Source organism: Cottoperca gobio, chromosome 15, assembly GCF_900634415.1.
Source record: "Cottoperca gobio chromosome 15, fCotGob3.1, whole genome shotgun sequence".
Taxonomy (NCBI): Eukaryota; Metazoa; Chordata; class Actinopteri; order Perciformes; family Bovichtidae; genus Cottoperca; species Cottoperca gobio.
In genome coordinates this window covers 20,492,849-20,514,020 of record NC_041369.1, presented here as the reverse complement: position 1 = coordinate 20,514,020, position 21,172 = coordinate 20,492,849, and the positions used below count along the sequence as shown (strand labels likewise).

At 41.6% G+C, this 21,172-nt stretch overlaps 5 protein-coding genes and 1 long non-coding RNA gene across 6 annotated transcripts; 3 read left to right on the top strand and 3 right to left on the bottom strand.

Annotated features, from left to right (window-relative positions):
* Positions 1–1,641: 1,641 nt before the first annotated feature.
* Positions 1,642–3,884, bottom strand: c1d (C1D nuclear receptor corepressor). The gene is made up of 5 exons (XM_029450015.1): positions 3,751–3,884; positions 3,382–3,523; positions 2,744–2,810; positions 2,498–2,553; positions 1,642–2,408 (listed from the first exon to the last, which is right to left on the bottom strand). The coding sequence occupies exons 2-5, from the start codon at positions 3,517–3,519 to the stop codon at positions 2,202–2,204; spliced, it is 468 nt and encodes a 155-aa protein (XP_029305875.1). The 5' UTR covers positions 3,520–3,523; positions 3,751–3,884; the 3' UTR covers positions 1,642–2,201.
* Positions 3,885–4,626: 742 nt separating this feature from the next.
* On the top strand, positions 4,627–10,609 carry LOC115019708 (uncharacterized). The gene is made up of 9 exons (XM_029449233.1): positions 4,627–4,716; positions 4,870–5,001; positions 5,300–5,459; positions 6,246–6,331; positions 8,352–8,573; positions 8,828–8,978; positions 9,184–9,306; positions 9,814–9,907; positions 10,337–10,609. Exons 3-8 carry the CDS (start codon positions 5,330–5,332, stop codon positions 9,885–9,887), a joined length of 786 nt encoding a protein of 261 aa, XP_029305093.1. The 5' UTR covers positions 4,627–4,716; positions 4,870–5,001; positions 5,300–5,329; the 3' UTR covers positions 9,888–9,907; positions 10,337–10,609.
* LOC115019712 (uncharacterized) lies at positions 7,505–9,266 on the bottom strand. The gene is made up of 3 exons (XR_003833497.1): positions 8,702–9,266; positions 8,314–8,606; positions 7,505–8,169 (listed from the first exon to the last, which is right to left on the bottom strand). It is a non-coding gene; the product is annotated as an uncharacterized LOC115019712 (long non-coding RNA).
* On the top strand, positions 9,927–13,053 carry LOC115019710 (uncharacterized). The gene is made up of 6 exons (XM_029449236.1): positions 9,927–10,117; positions 10,698–10,877; positions 11,233–11,362; positions 11,509–11,657; positions 12,002–12,164; positions 12,359–13,053. The coding sequence occupies exons 1-5, from the start codon at positions 10,013–10,015 to the stop codon at positions 12,098–12,100; spliced, it is 663 nt and encodes a 220-aa protein (XP_029305096.1). The 5' UTR covers positions 9,927–10,012; the 3' UTR covers positions 12,101–12,164; positions 12,359–13,053.
* dnaaf10 (dynein axonemal assembly factor 10) lies at positions 12,701–17,865 on the bottom strand. Its single transcript, XM_029449232.1, is given in 9 exon segments — positions 12,701–13,368; positions 13,370–13,457; positions 13,543–13,640; positions 14,563–14,697; positions 15,278–15,393; positions 15,556–15,657; positions 16,113–16,243; positions 16,412–16,512; positions 17,561–17,865. Coding segments are annotated over 9 exon segments (1,077 nt in total). The 5' UTR covers positions 17,747–17,865; the 3' UTR covers positions 12,701–13,248.
* Positions 17,866–18,046: 181 nt separating this feature from the next.
* pno1 (partner of NOB1 homolog) lies at positions 18,047–21,094 on the top strand. The gene is made up of 7 exons (XM_029449235.1): positions 18,047–18,353; positions 19,388–19,534; positions 19,666–19,749; positions 20,075–20,135; positions 20,263–20,380; positions 20,610–20,680; positions 20,814–21,094. Exons 1-7 carry the CDS (start codon positions 18,156–18,158, stop codon positions 20,879–20,881), a joined length of 747 nt encoding a protein of 248 aa, XP_029305095.1. The 5' UTR covers positions 18,047–18,155; the 3' UTR covers positions 20,882–21,094.
* The last annotated feature ends 78 nt before the right edge of the window (positions 21,095–21,172 follow it).

Below are 21,172 nucleotides of genomic sequence, written 5' to 3'. Positions count from 1 at the left end.
AAGGCTGCTTCTCCCTTCATCTTGCCTGAGGAGGTCATTTGGTCTGATGCCTTTCGCTCCACATAATATAAACTTCCTCACCACAAGCTGCTCAAAAACAGCATAAATAAACATCCGCAGGACAAACCAGAGTTTGGAGCTTGTTAGGGCGCACGATTTCAACATGAGTTTGTTTGTTCAAATTTGCTCGCACAGTGACCTAACTCCTTCATACTGAGCACATGTGGGGAAGAGGGCATAGGAAGGCGAGCGTTACAGAGAGGCAGGGGGGGGGGGGGGAAGTAGAAAAATCCATATTTTTCCAATATGCAGACGGAGCTGTTCAACAGGCAGAGTTTGACACATGTCTTTGAACAGTTAGAAACAACATTTGTGGGGAAAGAAAGTAAAAGGTGGGAGTAGGGTGGTTTGGCTAAACAAATGTCATTTTTGGACGCTGCTGCAGGGAGGATGAGAAAACGAAAGATGATGAAAAGAATAAAAAAAGATACATTCCTGAGAATCTAACTCGCTGGCGCACTGTTTCCTGGCCTTGATTAGAGGGATGCAGTGACTTGCGGCTAAATTGCGATTAAGATCTTGGTTGTCTAGAGGGAATTACAAAAAGGAGGCAATATGGGTGTCTTTATCAAATGTGACGTTGGTTTTTATAAAAGGAAGTCTCATTACGGCCTACGCTTATACTGTGCAGCCATGCAGCTACAGCAACGTTTGTGATGGTTACAGAGGCCATTTTGTAATCATGAGGTCACAGGTTTGACCCTCACAGGGGCCGGTCCAAATTGCTACCATGAATTAAGTAATGCTCCACTTTGTGTTTAGTAGGATACACAACTTTAACTCGTTGATAAAGGAAACTTCTCTCCCGTACAAAGTACAGAAGCAGCTTCGTCTCTATAGTTCTCTGCATGTTGTGGTTATTTAAGAAAAAGTTCAAATACAAATCTTTTTCACTGAAGACCGTCAAAGAACACAGACCGCAGTGAACAAGCAATAACATGCAGAGACACTGACCACTGGTGACACTTTAGACTCTATAGGGAAGTTAAAAACAGTACAAGAATAGTGTGAAGCTGATATATTGGTGGCATCAGTACAACCGTACCAGCCAGGGTGCAACCAAGGCTTTCTACTGACACGAGTTACAACACTGGAGCTCAGGGGAAGTTCTGCAGGTACTAAAGTCACATCCAACAAGACGTCTTGTGAATTGTTTGTAAATGTAATGAAGTTCAAACTGAACATTTGCTGTTAACTGCAACAAATTATATTTACATTTATTTTTAATTCGATTAGCAGATGCCTCTGGGATGGGATGTAGGGGGCTAACGACGGCTCCAGTGGATTCAAATGTCCCATTACAGATCATAAGAGCGACTTACAGTTAACCAACTACAGGGAGTCTCCCTGGAGCAACTCAGGGTTAAGTGCCTTGCTCAGGGGCACAATGGTGACACCCTGACCTTCTGGTGTTTGGAAGGCGTGCCACGAGGCCATCACCAGTAAGATATGACAGTGTGACAGCAGACATAACACCAGGAACCTGAATCATTCATAGTATCACACCTTCCCTGCTGTGACGTGTGCCAATGTGAAAACAAGCTTGTATAACAGGAGAACAAGAACAAATCAAACATTAGGTTTGGTGAGTAATATCTTTTTATGCACAAGTCAATCATAAAAGCAACACATCACCAAAAACACTTTACATGTTTGACACATTGCACGTGTGTAAAAACATTTTTAAAAAACAACTTGTGATTCATGGAGTCACATTTAAAAAAACAAGAGAAATATTGATTTCTCTAAAAGGAACCAAACTATCAGAAACGACATTTCAAAACCTCAATGGATCCAATTGACTTTCTAAATTAAAAATGTTTTCATGGTTTTGGAATTCTGAATAAATGAAGTAACATTGCAGCCTTGAATCTAATCGACGTTCAGCAGAACCTGAGACGGTGCATCGTAGACGGCAGTAATCTTGTGTTTTGGGTGCATCCAGCAACATTTACTGACCGGCTCTTATAACCTGAAACACCAACGTGTGTTTCGCTGCATGCGTCTCGTGTTGTCTTGTATGATGCCCCGTAACACAACTTTAGAAGTCGCTTTGTTTCCTTGTGAGCAAGAAATGTTTGTTGTCCCCAAAAGGTGGTGCAAATTGCAGCGGGACCGCACGGTGCAGCTCCTCCCCGACTTCAGCTCTGCTTCGGACGCTTTGACTGGGGGGTGGCAGGTTTTGTGTCTGCCGCTTTTTTGGCTGCTGCTTTTTTTCTATAATCTTTTTCGTCTGGCTCATAGAGAGCACTCCTGAGGAAGCGTGCAGCAGCCCCCTTATCCAGACGGGCAGCTTTCTTCCGGTCTGTAATCTCTTTCACTTTGTTCATGTATGTCCTTATTCGCTCCTGAAGAACAGGGAGAGGTTACGGAGGAATTAGACAACGCAAAGAGAGAAAGTGTGAAAAAGTGTCAAAGACAGAGTAAACATACGTACCAATTCCTGTTTGATTGCATGTTCTCTGGGATTTATTCCTTGTGTAACCAAGTACACTGTAAACAAGAACCATAGTAAGATTATAACTCACAATTATAAGCTAAATAAATTCAAAAATATTAAATAATAAATATTATAAAATTAAAACTGCTGGTATGTTTGCATCTGAAAATATCTAATTATTCACAGAATATACTTAAATATTATACGTGCAGTTATTGAAACCCAAATCCACAAAAGACTTACTCCAGAATAATGAATTAAGGGTGTAGACAGACATCAGATCCAGCTTGGCTTGATCCAAAGGGTCCAGCTGTCAATAAACCAGATTTAGTTTCATTAGTATCAAAGTCCTTTAGCTGCAAAAATGTCATTACCACAGTAAATAATAAGCAAAACAGAAGAAAATAATGAATGTGCACTAGGTTGATCTACATCACAGACTGCTTGGTACACTGGCGCATCATATTTAATGAGCTCACTGCATGTTTAGCATGTAAAACCAGAATACGGTTAATTGCCAAGTAGGTCAGATTTTGTATTGGCCTTGTGACATACTGGTGACTGGTTCAATCTCCTGCAAGCCTTGACAGGATCAGTGTGTGTGAGTTGTGGATGGACCACAACATTTCCCTTTGATGTGGTGGGGTGGGTCGTACAGATCAAAACAACCAAATATGTGTGTATGTCATGTTCCTAATCTGATAATCCATCTCTGATGTAGGCTTTTCTCTCAAGTGACATTTTAACTTGTCATAGAAGGAAAAGTATGTGTAGCTCATAACATGAATGAGTTTTTTGTGTTACCACTAACCCATATCAGCATCCTGCTTGTTTTCTTTCTTGAATCTTAACAAGTGTTGTGAAGAAGGTCTCCAGCCTACCTTTTGCAGCAGGTCGTTCCTTGGCATCGCCATCAACTTTCCCAACATGGTTTTGACAGAAGAAACTGAGGCGTCAAAGCCTGTGAGCTGTTCGTCTATCTCGTCAGGATAGTCCTCTGTTCTGCTCTCTGCTGCCATTTTCCTGTAAAATAATTTAAGTCATGCAATGTTATGTATGCGATGTTAGCCATGTAGCTAGTAGCGTGCACATGATGCTAACAGGATAACAGGCGGACGTTTATACGAGTACAGATGCAGTGGTCATTATAAATTATTTGTTTAAATAAAACACACTTATAACTGATTTAACAGGAGTACAAGTCCACTGGGAACGGAATCTGACGATATTTTAAGCTATTTCTGTTTTACCTTTTTGTAAGCACGCAACACGCTGTAGCTGACAGGAAGTGACGTCAGAAAAACAACACAGCTTGTCTTCTTCTTCTGTTTCTTCTTCTGTTTCTTCTTCCGCTCTCTACTGCCGTCTGCCGGTTGGAAGAGCAAATCATCTACTTATAACATTTTTACTTAAAACTGTGTATGTATCTTGTTTTTATTACTCGATAACAGCTGTTTCTGCGAAAACATATATTGATAATCGACCACAGCTGCTTACAGATGTTTTCCTTCTAAGTTAGAGGTTAACTAACGCTACTTTCTGACAGATATCTGTGCTTGAAACATACTTTTAACACTAGTGTTAAAACTATAAACTAACAACATGTTGATTTTGGTGCGAGTTGTCTATTCAAGCTGCACGCTGGTGCCTTTTCCTCAGATTTAATTTGTTTAAAACATTTAGCTACATTTCGGTGACGGTTCCAGCACCATTAAACTGGAGGTAGCTGAGGATGGCACCGTGAAGAAGTACTGTGTGGACATCACCAGGCTGTCTGCAAAGATAGCAGAACTCAGTAATCTGGCATTGGAAGGAAATATTCCACTTCATCCGTTTACTTGCAGACATAGAAATAATGAAATAGTGTTTATTGTAGGGGTGTATACAAGATGTTCTCTTTGTTATGCTCACTTTTAAACCCTTTTTCTGCAGGTATTGTTCCCTTTCATTGTAATGCCGTGACCCTGCTTCCCAAGGTGCCAGACAAAAAGCATAAAAGTTGCAGTGAATCAGGGAGACGGCTCCCAACCAGTCCCTCTCAATTTTGGAGACACATCAGCAGATGGCAGTAATGCACAGGCATGAGACATGAGCACGGCTATGTGTGTGTTTCTGCACACTGAAATGTTATATTCAAAATGTGTATACGTTCTTGCGTCGCTATCTTCATAGCTTTGCAGTTCATCACCTCATCCTTACCTACAGCAGCCTACCTGGTAACCTGTAGTAATCTTACATGTTGGAGCTTACTCCATGTTCCTCATTTATAGCATATCAATCAGTTTTTAAGAGTAGAGTTTACTTGGGTCATTGTAGGTTTCATAACGCTGTGCTGTTTCACTGTGTTACTGTCCCTCTGACTCTGTCAGGTGTACACAGCGCTGGTGACTGGAGAGCTAATTCCCCATGACTGTGACCTTCACTGATGGGAAGCAGCAGCTGGACTATGAGTGTCCAGTATCTCTGACTGCTTTTTATAGACCCATATCTATCAACCACAGGTAAGACTTGAATAGGATAACACGTAATGTTAGAAATATTAGCAGTTGCCTCCTTTAACATATTCATATACATTTTAACATATTTTTTTCTAAATGATAAATGGCTAAAAGAAATTATTTCGATTAAAATAATATTTTTTTACAATTAATTCAAGTAAAATACATTAAACCAGTTCTAAATGCTAATGCCTAAATTTAGGAATTGGCATTTTGTTCACTTTTAATCCTAACTCTTGATGTTTATCATTTTTTTATTATTTGAAATATGAGCAAAGTCTGTTCTCTTGTTGATTTGCAGTGACACATCTTCTCAAGGCCTTATATCGAGATGCTGGCACGAAGAAGAAAAGTCGACCCACTTAGTGATTGTCCTCTGGGAGACGGCTGGAAGGTTGTTGAACTGGACCTCGACAGGAAGATGTCGGCTGCTCTGGTCAAGTGTTTCTTTACTTACAGAGGTGAAGTTTGGAGTCTTAGCTCCTTAAAGAGATTTGTCTAAAGCGGCGCTCTTATTGGTCGAGTTAAAGGTCTTAGGGTAAACTAATAGAGCCCCTATTATTTCTACAAACATAAGTGGTATGGAGAGGAAGAAGGTTATAGCTTGCTAACCTTCCAAGAACACAAATGTATCATTGATTAAAGAATAAAAAAGAAGTTCCTCTCAGACCTCTATTATTATATTATGTCTGCGACTATAGCAGCTTCACCTCTAAGCTTATACAACTGCATTGTACATGTGCCAGGTACACTCTTTGCCTTACCGCTCAACGGTGCTGATTACACTCCCTGTACTATCATGTAACATGATGTTACTGTAGACAACTATTAAGTTACTGTAATGAGGGGGATATTATTACTTAACTAAGACCTTGTGTAGCTAGCTGTTGTTGTCTGAAGGCTGCATTATATCAGGACTCCTTTGAGATTTCCCCTGTAATATGAGTAATTGATTCTATGACCTCTTTCTAATTGATTTTGTTTAGGTTCTGGATAATTACACGGTGCAGAAGGTTCCACCAGAACAACATAATAACTCTTTAACAACAGTAGTTAAATACATTTGTTAAAACTTCTGCAGAGTTGTTAATTAAAGTGATAGCGCAACTTATTCTGTAAACAGGCCACAAAGGTGTCATTTAAGTGGTCTATCCTGTTACACTTTTCAGCGGTGGAGGACAACACTACTATCCACTTCTAGTCTGTGATATATTGTGTCTTTGATGTGTTTTGTTTTTTTAACAAAGGATGTGACAGTGTGATGAAACTGTGTGAGCTGGGGTCACACTCTCTGGACTGTCCACACAAGCCCCCTGGGGACCTGGATGCAAAGGTCAGAATGGAAGATTAAACAGCGCTCTGCATTGCCAGAATCACTGCTATCGACGTAGACTCTGCTCATCCTTTATTTACCAGTCAGCGTTCTCTTCACATTGACTAAGTGCTGGTTTACCTTCCACAGTAAAAGTGTCTCATCGTTGTGTGTGTGGTAGTAACACAGATAACACGTGAGGATGGGATGCAGAGGTGTTTGCATTTAATTAATTGATACTATATCTTGACTAGAGAATCCAGGCTCTTTATATTCAGTAGATTCACCAGGTCAATCCAGGGCTTACGCTGCCCCGGCAACAGCCTATGTTCCCTCTTTGATTGATCTGCTCCTCTAGACAAAACAATACTCCAGTAACCTTAACCCTAGTTAAATAACAGTTAGGTGAGTATTTAATAAACGCCATAAGAGTCCGTTTCCTTCCCCTGCCTTATCACAGCAGCTCAGTTTCAGCCGTTAATAATCACATGAACATAGGCTAGTTAGTGGTTCCTCCGTCACCTGACGTGCCACTCAGGTTACTGCTCATCCTTTCTCGGCTACTTGTACTGCTGCTAATTGTTTGATGACTCTGAGAAGTGACATTCAATACTGATCCCAGAGGACTGAATGAAAGTCATTGGAACCAAACAGAGAAGTGACACCGGCGGGAGAGTTGGCTTTATATAAGCAGCGATAGAAACAGGTACAAACAAGCGGCTGACCTCAAAAACACAAAGTCATGTTGTGTCACACGTGTAGATATTTATAGATGGATCATTTTTAATATGAAGAGATTATATATTGCATATAATATATTAACATTAGGTGCATGCTATGCTATACGTGCATGAGCCCAAATAACATTTTCATTAGATCATTTCATTTAATGTTAATATAAATAAATATCTGTGACATCAGTGCAGTGAGGCAGATAAAGGGCGCACATGCCAAGAGACACTCTCTGAATATTTCATGCAAAGGACGTATGCAGTCATTCGTAAGCGAAAGAGAGAAGGCGGCCTAATGGGAGATCCTTTTATTCCTGATTATGCAGCGTACCGTGAAGTGTTTGTGCTTGAATGAAACACAGACAGTTTCAAACAGTAGTGGAAGAGTTTAATTTCAGAGTAAGACTCAAACGTTTCTGTTCTGATCGTCACTACAGTCTGAAATTGAAGTAAAACCTTTTCATCCACAGCGTCTGTCATGTGGTGTCTGCGGCCTAATTCAGTTTGTCATCTTATTTTATTTATTTTACCAAATATCAAGTATCTTAAATGACTCTGGGCCTTTTGTGGCAGGCACATAGTTTGTTTTTCTTACATTTTCATACAGTTAAAAGTGCAGTAGTGAGATTTTAAAGGTTTGTTTAGTATTTATCAATACTAAACACTCAATAATTAATTTGTTGCCGGCTTTCCAGCCTTGAGTTTTTTGAGCAAAACCTCCCCACCAGGTTTGCATCGCTGCTGTTCATTGATTCACTAAATTAGAAAGTTATTTCCACTATTTAATAAGCCTCAATTTCAATGTCAGGGTTTCTTTTATGCATGACAGGCATGATACAGTATATGAAGGGTTTATAAAGTAAAGTAAATTCAAACCTGTAATACAAAGCAGGTAATACAGTCAGTGAAATGCTGTTTTCCAGGTCTATATTTATGCTAATCATCTCACAAATATATGCAAATACTCTCTGATCCTGTAGTCTGACGTGCGTATAGATCTTAGTGTTTGTTTCGCACATTTCCACAGGCGATGTGTTGCAGTGACAGGATCAGTCTCCTCTGCATGGCCTGCAGCAGGATGCTGTCCACTATGCATCAGCGATCAAGGGTGGCCTTAAAGGATCCGGACTGAAATGATAGTAATGCACCAAGTTGAAGGGTTTCCCCACCTACATTTGCCCAGCTACGGTTTACCTACAAAGCTTTAAGGAAACATTAGAAAACTTTAATTGTGAATGTTGATAATGAATTATTGGTGAACATGTTTCTTACGTTTGAGAACAGTGAATTGTGCAGCTGTTCATATCCAGGCTGACAGAGACGGAGATGAATCAAGCGATGCCAAATCAACGGCCCGTCAGGATGACATCCTGGCTGTGTGCAAGCTCCATGGTTTCCTCGGCACGCCCACGGTGGAGAAGCAGCTGCAGGCCTTGGATAAAGAGTATCAGCAGCTCAGAGAGCAGGGACAGTCCAGCAGAGCAGACTATGTTCAGACTCTCTACATCTGGCTCTCCAAGAAATCTGGCAAGGTAACCGTGCCATAAGTAGTGTAGTAGGAGCGCCTGTGAATGTCAAACAAAGACGTTGATAGATGAGCAGCGCTGTGATCTCTCTGCTCCGCCTCCATGTACGTCAGGAAACCTGCTGTATGACTTACAGTATGACTGACTTGATAGGAGGTACTGACATCCTTTTTGTAAATTGCTTGTATTGTTCTATGCTGTTGGGATAAAAGCACCAATTATTTGCAGATGAAGTGTTACTGCCTCGCCTCTTGTTGCAGGACAGCAGAGCAGCCGTGAGGGATGAAGAGAGCTGTGTCCACCGGGCCCTGATGAAGTACCTGGATGCCTGGTCTCTGAGTCCTGACAGCTGCGAGTACAGCCTCCGCTCCAGAGCACCCTGGCACTGCGCCCGCTGCATCCTGCCCTCAGGTCAGGACATGGAAGTGTTGTTTGTAGTAAAAGCAGACTTTCTAGTGCGTCTGTAGATTTAGTAATACCTGCTTTTAGGTTTTAGAAACCTAAAAGCAACCTTTTGTTCAAACTGGAGCTCAGGTATTGACTTGAAGAGGTGAAATCTTGCATTTCCTTTTCTGTGTCACTTACAAGAGCAGCTGTGTTGCCTTCATGTTCTCAGATTCTTCACAGGGCTGGCTCTGCTACAACAGGAGCAGAAAGCCTCTGAGGACACAGAGAAGGAGGCAGCTCTGTTCTTACATCAGGGACTGGAGCACTTTGTCACACAGCGCTGCAGCAAGAGGTTTGTAATTGTGTGTGCATGTGTGTGTGTGTGTGTGTGTATGTGTGTGTGTGTGTGTGTGTGTGCGTGTGTGCGTGTGTGCGTGTGTGTGTGTGTGTGTGTGTGTGTGTGGTGGAGGTGGCTGATAAGGGAGAGAGTGTGATGGCATGACAGTATCAGTAATGTACAAGGAAGGGACATTAGGATAGTGAAAAGGGCGTCTGCAGACATTAACATATTGTACCACCTGCGGCGACACAGATACAAAACAGAACACATTTTAAAGATGTTTTATGGTCACTACTATCGTTGTCAATTACGTCCACATTTGAGAAAAATTTCAAGTGGAGAAAGTTTGTGTGAAGATTTAGAGATCTGATTATTTTCTACTTTACAGGTTACATTTTAGGATTTATAATCAAGGAGCTTGTGCCGTTGCCTTGGTTTCGTATGTTGTGACTTCATCATGGCTCTTTTTTCTGTGCTGCCATTCTCTTACATGCAACATCCATTGGACCCTCTCTCCAGCCTCAGCTTCCTGCGAGGCCTTCTCACTCTGGGCCAGCTGCAGCAGAGAAACACACTGTCTGAGAAGGCCATGAGCGCGGAGACTTCCCAGACTGTGAGTCAATGGGGGGCGAGGGGGCAGCGGTGGGTGCTCCTGGATGCTCAGTTTGCCCTGCTGCAGAGGCTGATCCAGCAGGGTGAGCACCAGGCCAAGGCTGGCATGGAGACGCAGTCCCTGGTGGCAAAGAGATGCCAGGCTCTCACAGCTCTCATACGCCTCACCTCTATCGCCCCCTGTCAGGAGCTTCTGGACATGCAGGAGAGGGTACGTTGGCCAAGGAAACAAACAGAATGCTTAGTTTATTTGTCTGTTTTAGTTTGCTCTTTTGTAAAGTTGACAAAACCACAGAACTCTGCCGGTGTTTGAGTTGCTGTACATTGAAGAATATCTTGTCCATATATTGACTGCATGTGCAGTAGCGCCTGGTGTGACAGAGAAATCAGACTTGCACCTTCTGCCTACCTGCTCTGCTGCTGTGTACAGGCATGTCAGCTAGCTGTGGTGACCTCACCGCGGGACAGCCACGCCCTGTGTCTCTTGGGTCTGGCACAGCTGGATCAATATGACAACAGGTCAAAGGAAGCCATAACTAATGCCTGCCTCAGCTTCCAGGCCAGCATTGAGCTGGAACACAAGACACAGAGCGGAGAGCCACTCGAGCAGCTGAGCAGCGAGTCTGCGTCGTGCACTTACTGTCTGTGACTGGCTACTGTAGAACTATGTATATGATATGGTAACCTGAGCAATTCTTAATTGGTAAATGTGTACCTGCTCAAACATTATATTAAACAGTTATGATAACCTTTTGCAAATGACCAACATTAACCATCTCCTGTTTGCTCAGAACAAAAGTGGTGGCAGGGCCGGCAGGAGACACCAGTGTGGCCAAGAGAGGAGCGAAGCGGGGCAGGGGAGGGCCGGGTCAAGGGCGGGGGGCAGCAGCTGTAATCAAAGCTCCTTCCCCGCCGGTCCCCATCAGGGGAGGGAGAGCTGCCCAGCCTCCAGCCAAATCCCCTGCAGCCAGGTGAGTCACACTGGCAGCCGGAGTCAAGTTGGTCTGACCTGTTCTGTGTTTGTTCGCATTCATTTATTCGTGGAACATTTCCTGTGGATTCTTACATCCTGCTTCAGATCCATGTCAAGTATAATCTCTTACTGTTTGTCACCTTGGGTATCTTCACAGGAGAAAGATCAGTGTGTTTCCTTGTAGACGCTGTATTATCTGAACTAAGTATTTGAAGGTCAATAATATTTCCTGGCCACATGAGATTAACACAGACAGAAATGTGTGTATGCTGCACAAATAAGTCAAACTTAAAAGAACATAAACAGACTTGTGTCTCCATTTCAGAGTTGATGTATTATACGTTCTCTCCTAGAGGGGGAGAGCTGGAGCAGCAGCCAAGCCAGACAGATCAGCTAAACCTTTGAGCAACGTTACTAAACCTCAGCTCCCCGCCAGCAAGTCTAAACAAGACTGTTGCCCCGATACTGTTGAGACAGCGGAGGGTGAGGCATGACAGAAATATTGAGAGTGACATACACACACAGGTGAAAACCTTTCTTGCCTCATGAGGCATAACATAACATCCTTTCAAGTCTTTTTCCTCTTGGGTTTGACAAAGGAGTCAGTTATACTTTCTGTGTGTGTTCAGAGCCAACACACGGAGGCAGTGCGTCCAGTCCGGTGAACCGCAGCTCTCATGTCTCACGGCTGGGTCTGGCCCGCGCCCTCACCCGCTGTGCAGACACCCTGGACCGGGCAAAGCAGCTCTACCTAGAGGTCATCTCCATGGCACCAGGGGTCAGTTGTCATCTGCTACATTTAGTTTTCAGGCATTTCCTCAATGCTTTGAGAAGACAGCTTACAATTGTCAGGAAAATCAAAAAGCATCACCAGTTTCACACCCACCCACATGTGTTACTCCAGTGTTGGTGATGCAGTCCAGTGGAATGGTTGGTCTGTGATCGCCAAATGTATCTGAAAGAGTGCCGTTTGCAGTCATACATTTCTATGTGCATGTCTTCTTAATGTGTAAAGTAGGTATTTATTCAGATTCACAAGCAGCTGGCAGGTGTCTGGTGTTGATGTCCCTCAGTTGATGGAATCCAGATAAGATGTGGTTAATACATGTCCTGACTGTGTAGGTCCACGATGCGTACGCTGAGCTCGTGCAGCTGCTGGAGCCATCGGACCCTCAGGCTGCAGTGGAGGTGTACTGCAGGTTCCCTCTGAATGCATGCTGATGACCCTGGAGCAGTACGACCACCCGCAGCTGGGCCCCAGCATACGGCAAAGTCATGGGCAGAAGTGATTATTACTATTTAAATACTGTTGATATCGTAATATTAGTGCTGGAAGACACTCAGCAGCAGTAGAACTGTTATTGAACTTAAGTTAATAGCAGGAATGTTTTGTACATTTTAAGAAACACACATTTTGAAATTAAACTCTTCACGTTAAAGCATTTTAACACTGATGTCGTAATCTGTGGTTGTTTGTAGGTTGCATAGAGAAATACATCGACATCTTGGACGGGAAGTCCATGACCAAGCTGCTGATGAGTGTCTACTCGAGGATCAACGACAGACAGGACGATCAGGAGCTCCAGGACTTCTTCAAGATCAAATGCTGGATTTGATAATTCTTTTAACACTCGAATAAATACCTGGTTTATCTTTTGAGGGCTTAAGTGACTCAAGGTCTTCTTACTGTTTACCAAAGAAGCCTGATGTTGCTGATAAGACACTTTCTGTGTTTACAGATGTAGTAATCCTCCTGACTTTACTTACACGTGATGTTATAAATAAGCCATTCGTAATAAACCGAGGACACTGACAACATGCTCAGCGTTTTCTCCAAAGGCACATTTATTTTGGAAACTCAGTTCTCAATAAAAATGAAATATCAGTAAAAAGTGACAGCTTTAACACAAAACAGAAGTAGAACATTCACTAATAGTGCAACAACAGACGGGTGTTTCAGTGAGCATCCCAGTTCAAGAAATTAAAGCAAGTTTCCCAAAATGTTATTCTACATCAAACCTATGTGACTTATTTCTTGGCTTTTTTGATAATATGGGAAAGATATCATTGTATCTTTCTGCACTACAGGTTAACGTTGCCTGCAGGGTTAAGCCAAGCACTACACACGTTATTCTGGGAAAACAATAAACAGAGACAACACTGCATAACACCAACCAAGGGTCTCCAAGTTCATTTGAGTTCAATCGCTTTCTGGCAAGATGAGACTCAGCAGTACAAAATCTAGATGGACAGCAGCCGGGACCTCCAGTGGGGAATTGGTGTCTTCTAATAAAAGACAATTCCGCCTCATCTCATCTCTGCAGGTGTGTCTCTCAGATTTTGATGCTCAGTCTCTGTTGTGGTCTTTTTCACACCTGGCTGAGTTTGGTGACAATGAGCACACGGACACACTGGTCAAAGCTCGAACACACACACAGGCCCTGCTTGTCGGGGCTCCAGTCCAGGCTGGCGATTGGCTGAGTGGACAGCTGTGGCGTTCTGGAGGAGGGTGACGGAGCCAGCTACGCCCACTTCCATGTCATCCGAGTCTGTCTTGCTTCTATGGGCGGGATACTCACTGGAAGAAAACACATTATAGAAAAGCATAGAAACTTGATTCTTATAAATAACAACCATCATGATGAGTGCTCTGGTTTACTTACTATTTCCATAGATGCAAGTTTCCGGCTCCGCCTGCAGTCATGAAGATGTCTCTGTTTTGAGGCAAATGCTTCACCTGCCAGATAGTGGACTTATGAGCCTATAATAAAGAACAGGGATCATTTATCATCATAACAGACACTAAACAGTAAACCTGTGTAGAGAAGCTCTGAATCACTTACTCTGCTGGGGGTCATTTAAGGTGGTCTTAACAGTGTTGTCCCTTTTTTGACACCTTTCTATTTAAAGTTCTGTTATTGATGCAATAGTGTTTATCCTTCGTGTGATCTCTGCCCGCACCTTCCCCCTAAACTTGTGTCAACTACCCAAACAGCATTGTGGAATGCTGAAACTAATCCTTTACAAGTGCAGAACACCTTCAGAAGAATACTTGGACGAGTAATAATCAGTTCTTTGACACCAGAGTCTGGTTTCAAGAAACAATATGCAACACAACATGCTGACATGGAAACGACAATGAAAAACAAACTACATTCTACTTAAACTCTTACAAACTCAGAGCAAACGGTGCCTTAAGAATCCACTTTCATCTACAGTTTGGAGATGTTTAGCATAATAAAACACACTGATATCTATCTTTGGACTAAAATATCTGGTGGAACCTTATGATTCATAGTCGGAGACATTGATGTGCCAACTGTTGAGCACTGAGAAGAACTGGACAAATATTTAGAAAGCCGAGGCCTCTGATCTCTCAGACCTAGCAAACACTTGGGCTGTGAACTAATGCTGCTTTAAGTGTGTTTTTCTAGCTTTTTCCCACAGAAAGCCACACTTCTCTCTCCTCGCTGGCCCGCTGTCATTTTTGGCCAGTGTCAAAAAGCCACAGAGATTATTAGGCAAACACTTCCAGCTGTGAAAACGGTCAAAACGACGTGTGCCCCCATTTCCCTCTGTACCACACCAATGTAAAAACAATAATAATGATAATAACCTTTTGACATGTTTCCCATACATGAGAGCCAAACGTCCGTCTGGCTCTCTCCGCCCAGGTCAATTACCTTTTCTGAAACAGAGTCGAAGCCCTTGGTTGGGTGTTGGGTCCTCATGTCAAAGACGTGGAACTTTCCCTCCAGTGATGTGGCAACCAGCTTGTTCATGTTGATGTCTTTCCTGTCAAACTCCACACAGCAGACCTGCTCGTGGTGGAAGAAAGAATAACAGTCACTGCCTGGACATTTATCACATGGCATAGCTCCATACAATAGAAATGTGTTGAAATGGACGTATCGACCGCTGGCAGGTTCACCTACATTCAGGAGGTGATGAATAACGACTGTGTAATAAAATCAGAGCAGTGCTTTGTGTGTGACGTGTGAAGGGAACACGCATCCACCTCAGACTTCCCCTGTGGTTTTATGTAGTCTAACCGGGAAGTCCTTTTCAGCTATGTCTCCACATCTGTCCCCATGTGTGTCTACGTTATGATTCAAGTGCAAAGGAAATAATGTGGGTTTGGACAGTTTATCCTAATGAAAACATAAGTTCTAAATGTGAGGACAACTCTTTGTGTTTCAGCGCCGAGCTGACTGAATCACTTTGTACGATTGTTCCCATTTTCTTCAGAAGTGGATGTAATTTTCTAGCTGCGGAGCCACAAAGTCTGACTGAAGAAATCAAGAGGAAAATATTCCCCTGAAGTGTTAAACATCAACAACCATACACCACTTATTTATTACCAGAGGTTGTTTTTATGTTTGACCAAATTCACCTCACCCCATTTTTAATGTTGGTTTCCCAGCGTACAGACATATTCCGCAGGTCAAAGAGTTTGATGTCGCCGTTGTCGTAGCCAGCACACACACAGCGGTCCTGATCGTTGAAAGCATTACCTGTGATGACAGGGTCAAAGGAAACAGGGCTTTTATTCATGATGGTAAAGGAACACTTACCCATGTGTCTGAAACAGGACCGGCCACGTTTCTAAAACAGCCATGTTTATCTAACAGTTAAAGTAGGTGCTTTCAAAAGCTGTAAACTTGTATTTCACACACCAAATGCAACAGTCCAGCAGTCCCTCTTGGTTTCTCCTTCCACGGGCTCCATGTTGGCTACAGGTGAATCCTTCTGTCGGGGATCCCACACCTTTACTGTCCCTGTAACACCCAGGGGGATTCAACATTAATATAATAATAAGAATAATAAGAATAAGAATAAGAATAATAATAAGAAGCTTTATTTGTATAGCACCTTTCATAAACGAATTGCAGCCCAAAGTGCTTCACAAAATAGTATAAAATAGCAGATAAAATAGTATAAATAGCAGAATTAAAATAATATAAAATAGCAGAATTAAAATAGTATAAAAATAGCAGAATTAAAATAGTATATAATAGCAGAATTAAAATAGTATAAAATAGCAGAATTAAAATAATATAAAATAGCAGAATTAAAATAGTATAAAATAACTCATAACTCAAATCATGCCTAGTTTCCCTATCTGTGCCGTGCTTAACGACCCTACTGCCAGGTTGTAGCTTTCTGTTCTCTATGTCATTGCTTTGAAAAGGTTTTAATTATAAACTATATTAATCTTTCTCGTTGCTCTTACCGTCTCTGCTTCCAGTGACTATCTCTGGTGCGCCATCGCCAATCCCCAGGCCGCCAACACCATCAATACTATTCACTATCTCTTTGTGGGCCTTGACAGTGAACACCGGCGGCCCAGGCATCTCCAGATTCCTGTGGACAACAGAAGCATCTGCACTGAAGGAACCAGCAGACTCAAAAACAGGGTGATACATGTTAGCACATGGTGGCATTATTAAAAACTTTCTTTCACCATTTCTTTTAATTACTGGCAATGCACAGATGGTGTGACATAAGTGGATGCAGATCTGCATAAAATACCATATATTGAGATTTCCATCAAAATCCCCAGTTGCTATGTGTCTTTGTTGAAGAGAGGTGGCCCCAAATGTCCCACACTTTATGGGTTTAGGATACTCTACCTGCAATATATGAGAGGCAAGGTTTTGTTTAGCTCAAGAAATGGGACAATGTAACAAGCAGTGAAATAGCAGTAAGGAAAGAACAACATATACTTATATTTAGTTCAATCTTGAGTAAAGTACTAAAGGTAAACACCCTAAATAAACAACTTTAAGGTTAAAAAAACGAGATGTCAAGCCACATGCCCTTAAGAACATGTTGCTGTTATGATACAATGCTCAAAGGCACTTGACACTGTTCTCTATCAGAGTCGTGCTACATTCATTGCCTTTGTATCTGTTGTGAGGAACCATATGCCTCGAGTGGAGCCAGTTGAATTGATAGGCCTGATTCTAAATGTATTGAAGGACCTGCTCATGGTTAGCAACATCTTAGATCCATGTAGAGCTGTTAGTTAGTCACACTGTTTAACACATGCATGTTAAAATCATACTGAGCACATGGGACTACTGTGTTTTCTATATATATATTAATATACTCTTTTACATTTAGCAAAACATTGCACTTTTCACTTCACTACATTTATGTAAGACCTTTAGTGACTTTACAGATTTAGATTACTAATACAAGATATAATCAACGAATAAATGATGATGTATCATTATAGATTAAACTACCCCGCCGTATATAAAGTAATTAAAACTTTACCAGCTGCAACATTAAAGTGATGAACACATTTCACATCACAATTTATACTCCAGTAATATTTAAGAGCCATTCTGCATAGTGAGTACTTTTACTTTTGGTACTTTAAGTACGTTTTGATGCTAATACTTGTACTTTTACTTAAGAAAAAGTGTGACTTTTACTAGAAACAGAGTATTCCTACACACACACACACACACACACACACACACACACTTTAGGCGAGTAGAGGTCGTTGGCTGTCTTCATGTTGCTTGTTGCTATGGCGACAATAACCTAGCAAGACTTGTCTAGCCCTTAGGTAAGCTAGCTAACTCTAACATAAGCCGTTCGCATGATGTATTTCTTAGGAATAAAATATGACAAGAGCAAACAAGAGTAAAATGTTTAAGTGGTATCTACCTCCTTGATAAGCTGAGCCTCTCCGTGCTGCACTTCATATATTTGCATTACTCCAGTTCCTCTAGCAAAGTTCCCCAAACACACAAACTTCGCGCTGCAGGGAATCCATTTACTGTCAAACACCGTGTAGTTCAAACTCTTCTGAAAGTGCGCAATAATCTGAGGCTTTGCTAGTGGCGATGACATATTTGCTGTTTGGGATATACGATGTTAAACGGTAGAATTTCCTTGTAAAATTATTAACCCGTCGTCCAACGCAGCTCGCTGCCAAAACAACTGACGTCGGACCTACAGCTGAGCGTGCGGGTGCCCAAAGAGATGCCTGACTAAATGTATTTAATTCAAGTAAATATTTTCCGTATTAAAAATATAAAGACACTTTATCTAGATATTCTGTTCCTTCAAACTTAATTATAGTAGTCACATGAGAGATATTTGTCAATAACCACACGAGTGTTTATTATTTTTTCACTACAGGCGTTGACGATGTGGCTGCTTGGGTCCTTTTCGCAGCACGAGGACACGCTCATGCTTCTGTAGCCCAAAGTCTGCCGGAGTTTTCACTGTTTAATTTGATATAAAAGTAGTTTCAGGGATGGACACTGATGTAATTACAACCCCAGGCGCTGTCGCTGCTATTGACAGTAAAGACGACACAGAGCCTTTCACAAAGGTAAAGTCTAAAAAGACTCAGAAACGAAAACGTGAACAAGATGGAGTGGACATGGACACAGAGGGGCCCGTGGCATGCAAGCGGCCGCAGTTTCCGCCTATTTCAAGCGACAAATTAAAGGTAACAACTATGTCTATAGGTGTACTCTGTGTGGTGTCGTAATGTCATCTAATATGAGTACTATTATTAGTTTTCGTCACCAAAGTAGCCAGTAACTGGTTTGCGCGTGCGCAGTATAGTCTTGTAATTGCACTAAATAAAGCTACTGTATGTTGCACAAGTGGCACGAGGGGGGTCAACAGTGGTGGAAGTATTACAAGTAAAGGTCCTGCATTGAAAATGTTTCTAGCTAAATGTAAAAGTAAAAGTACTGATTGTTCTGTGTATGTTGCGTTTTAAGGTTGTGCCAATTTAATATACTTTATATATATTTGGGTTGTTTTATCTTCAGATCATATTATAGTATCACTTATGTTTAATATTCCTTCTGGATTGTTATGTGCTTTTATGCCCAATGTTTTTGTTTTTGTATCCAGTCTGGTGCTAAGGGTCTTCAAAAGCTCTTTACTGTTTACTGTTATTATTATTATTATTATTATTATTATTATCATCAGATGTTTGTTGCTCGCTGTCCTGTGAGAACCACGTGTCTCTAAAAAGCCAACTTGTTATGATCTCTTAAAAAGCAGCTTTGTGATGATTTATTTTCCAGCTTATTCAAGAGGCTTTAAATAGTTTATTTATCTTAAGAAGTAGGAGACACAATATTCAACAATACTCTTATGTAATGGTGCAGAATACTTTTTAAAATTCAAATCATTTTGATGAACTCATAACATATTCATAACTAATACCTACACAGCGGTATAAGGATTAGTAGAGCCACCCACAACTTTACAATTAGAATTGCAAATAATGCATCAGTAATTAAATGATGAAAAGGGCAATCAGTCACACAAATGACAAGTGTGCTTTAATTTTTAATACCGTAGTACATTGTGCTGCTAATTCTTCTACCGAGACTTTAACTTTTTATAGTGTTTTTTCCTTAATAGTTGGATTTTATAACTTTAAGTAGTTACAATGGTATTCAAATAAATCCCAGCTGTGTGCCACAGAACAGTTTTGTTAATGTTGTTACGTGTGGTTTTCAGGGACCAGATGAGATGCGCAAAGTCGCCGTTCCAGCTCACAGATACACCCCGCTGAAGGAAAACTGGCTGAAGATTTTCACCCCCATTGTAGAGAACCTACAGCTTCAAGTTAGATTCAACCTCAAAACTAGGCATGTTGAAATCAAAGTAAGTTATCGCTTCACATTTAAGCAATGTAGACTTGACTGAGCCTTTTTCTACACTAATGCCCATCTGCACTGTTTCTCAGATACCTGTAATTGTGTCAACGTGTGAGTAATATTCCTTCCTTCTTCCAGACGTGCAAAGAAACGCAGGACATCGGCTCGCTCACGAAAGCATCAGACTTTGTTAAAGCCTTTGTTCTGGGATTCCAGGTTGAAGTAAGTTCACTAATGGAAGGTTTTGGTGAGCTTTGTATGTTTTCATGTCATGGCTGTGTCCAGACACTTGAGTTATGGGGCCAGCTGTAGATTTAGGGTTGGGACTAGATCTCATTCTTGGTGTACTGATATCAAATATTACTCATCAGTCTGTAAAACCTACAGTGAGTGTTTTGATTACATTGATTTCCCTTTTATTTAAAGGCCCCTTGAGGCTGAAACTCAAATCTGAAACACTTATCTTTATAACAGCTGTCACCATGTTAGATGTTGTGTGTCCCTTGAACCTGGTTTGTGATTAAACACGTGCTCCTTCTCTTCCCAGGATGCTCTAGCTCTCATCAGATTAGATGAGCTTTTCCTAGAAAGCTTCGACGTCACAGACGGTAAGACGCCGTTGTCGTGATGCATGTCTGCTCTGAAACTTTATATTTCCGTTCCCTGCTTCAAAATGAACTCGTCTAATATCTTGGTGTGTGTTTAAGAGTTGTCTCATGGTGTTTGTCCCGGCAGTGAAACCTCTGAAGGGAGACCACTTATCCAGAGCCATCGGAAGAATAGCAGGGAAGGGAGGAAAAACCAAATTCACCATTGAAAATGTCACAAAGACTCGCATTGTGCTCGCCGAGACGTGAGTTCTCGTCACTATTACTGTACAATTATCATTTTGCCATTACTATTTTATTACCATGATTATTAATCACTATTGTTTTTTGGTTATTTCACTTGCACTGTTTGCAGTTCAACATATTGTAATCCCAGTTTACTGTAAACTAAGCGCAGTTCTTGAACGCGTGCAGAAGGGTTGCTGCACACGTCTCATCTCTTGACTGATTAAAGCTCCTTCTGTCTCTCAACAGAAAAGTTCACATATTAGGGTCTTTCCAGAATATCAAGATGGCCCGGACAGCGATATGTAACTTAATCTTAGGTAAGAAAGATGTTTTTATACGTGATAAATACAACTCGACAAGATTGAGGTTGATGTCGTGTTTGGAACGGAGCTCTTTGAAATCCACATGTAGTGCTGAGAAGTGACATTTAAACCCCTTTTGCCCCGACAGGAAGTCCACCTTCAAAGGTCTACGGTAACATCAGGGTGGTGGCTAGCCGGACATCCGAGAGATTCTGATTGGCTGCTGTGTGTATTTATCCTTCCCCCCGTTGGCTGGTGGCATTCCCTCGTTGATCCGTGACTGTTGACGACACCTCAGGTTTCTGTTATGGCCTCGTGCATCAAGCTGGATCAGTTGATCCAAAGCATGAGGCAACACCACGATACAAGCATTCAGAGTTTATATCAAAGCATAAGTTTGTGTAAATAAATAAGTTCAATCCCCACTAACACGAGTATAATTGTGTCACTAAGTGTATAAAATGTCAGGTTTTGGACAAGTAAGTAATTCGTAATACTGAAAGAAGT

Excerpts from the sequence above, each read along its gene's own strand:
- c1d (XM_029450015.1), bottom strand. The coding sequence starts at position 3,519 with ATGGCAGCAGAGAGCAGAACAGAGGACTATCCTGACGAGATAGACGAA. Across the intron at positions 2,554-2,743 it reads CCTTAATTCATTATTCTGGA|TGTACTTGGTTACACAAGGA; the intron begins GTAAGTCTTTTG and ends TCTTGTTTACAG. Across the intron at positions 2,409-2,497 it reads ATGCAATCAAACAGGAATTG|GAGCGAATAAGGACATACAT; the intron begins GTACGTATGTTT and ends CCTGTTCTTCAG.
- LOC115019708 (XM_029449233.1), top strand. The coding sequence starts at position 5,330 with ATGCTGGCACGAAGAAGAAAAGTCGACCCACTTAGTGATTGTCCTCTG. Across the intron at positions 6,332-8,351 it reads CTGGGGACCTGGATGCAAAG|GCTGACAGAGACGGAGATGA; the intron begins GTCAGAATGGAA and ends GTTCATATCCAG. Across the intron at positions 8,574-8,827 it reads TCTCCAAGAAATCTGGCAAG|GACAGCAGAGCAGCCGTGAG; the intron begins GTAACCGTGCCA and ends CTCTTGTTGCAG.
- LOC115019710 (XM_029449236.1), top strand. The coding sequence starts at position 10,013 with ATGGAGACGCAGTCCCTGGTGGCAAAGAGATGCCAGGCTCTCACAGCT. Across the intron at positions 10,878-11,232 it reads GCCAAATCCCCTGCAGCCAG|AGGGGGAGAGCTGGAGCAGC; the intron begins GTGAGTCACACT and ends GTTCTCTCCTAG. Across the intron at positions 11,658-12,001 it reads TCATCTCCATGGCACCAGGG|GTCCACGATGCGTACGCTGA; the intron begins GTCAGTTGTCAT and ends CTGACTGTGTAG.
- pno1 (XM_029449235.1), top strand. The coding sequence starts at position 18,156 with ATGGACACTGATGTAATTACAACCCCAGGCGCTGTCGCTGCTATTGAC. Across the intron at positions 18,354-19,387 it reads TTTCAAGCGACAAATTAAAG|GGACCAGATGAGATGCGCAA; the intron begins GTAACAACTATG and ends TGTGGTTTTCAG. Across the intron at positions 20,136-20,262 it reads AAGCTTCGACGTCACAGACG|TGAAACCTCTGAAGGGAGAC; the intron begins GTAAGACGCCGT and ends TTGTCCCGGCAG.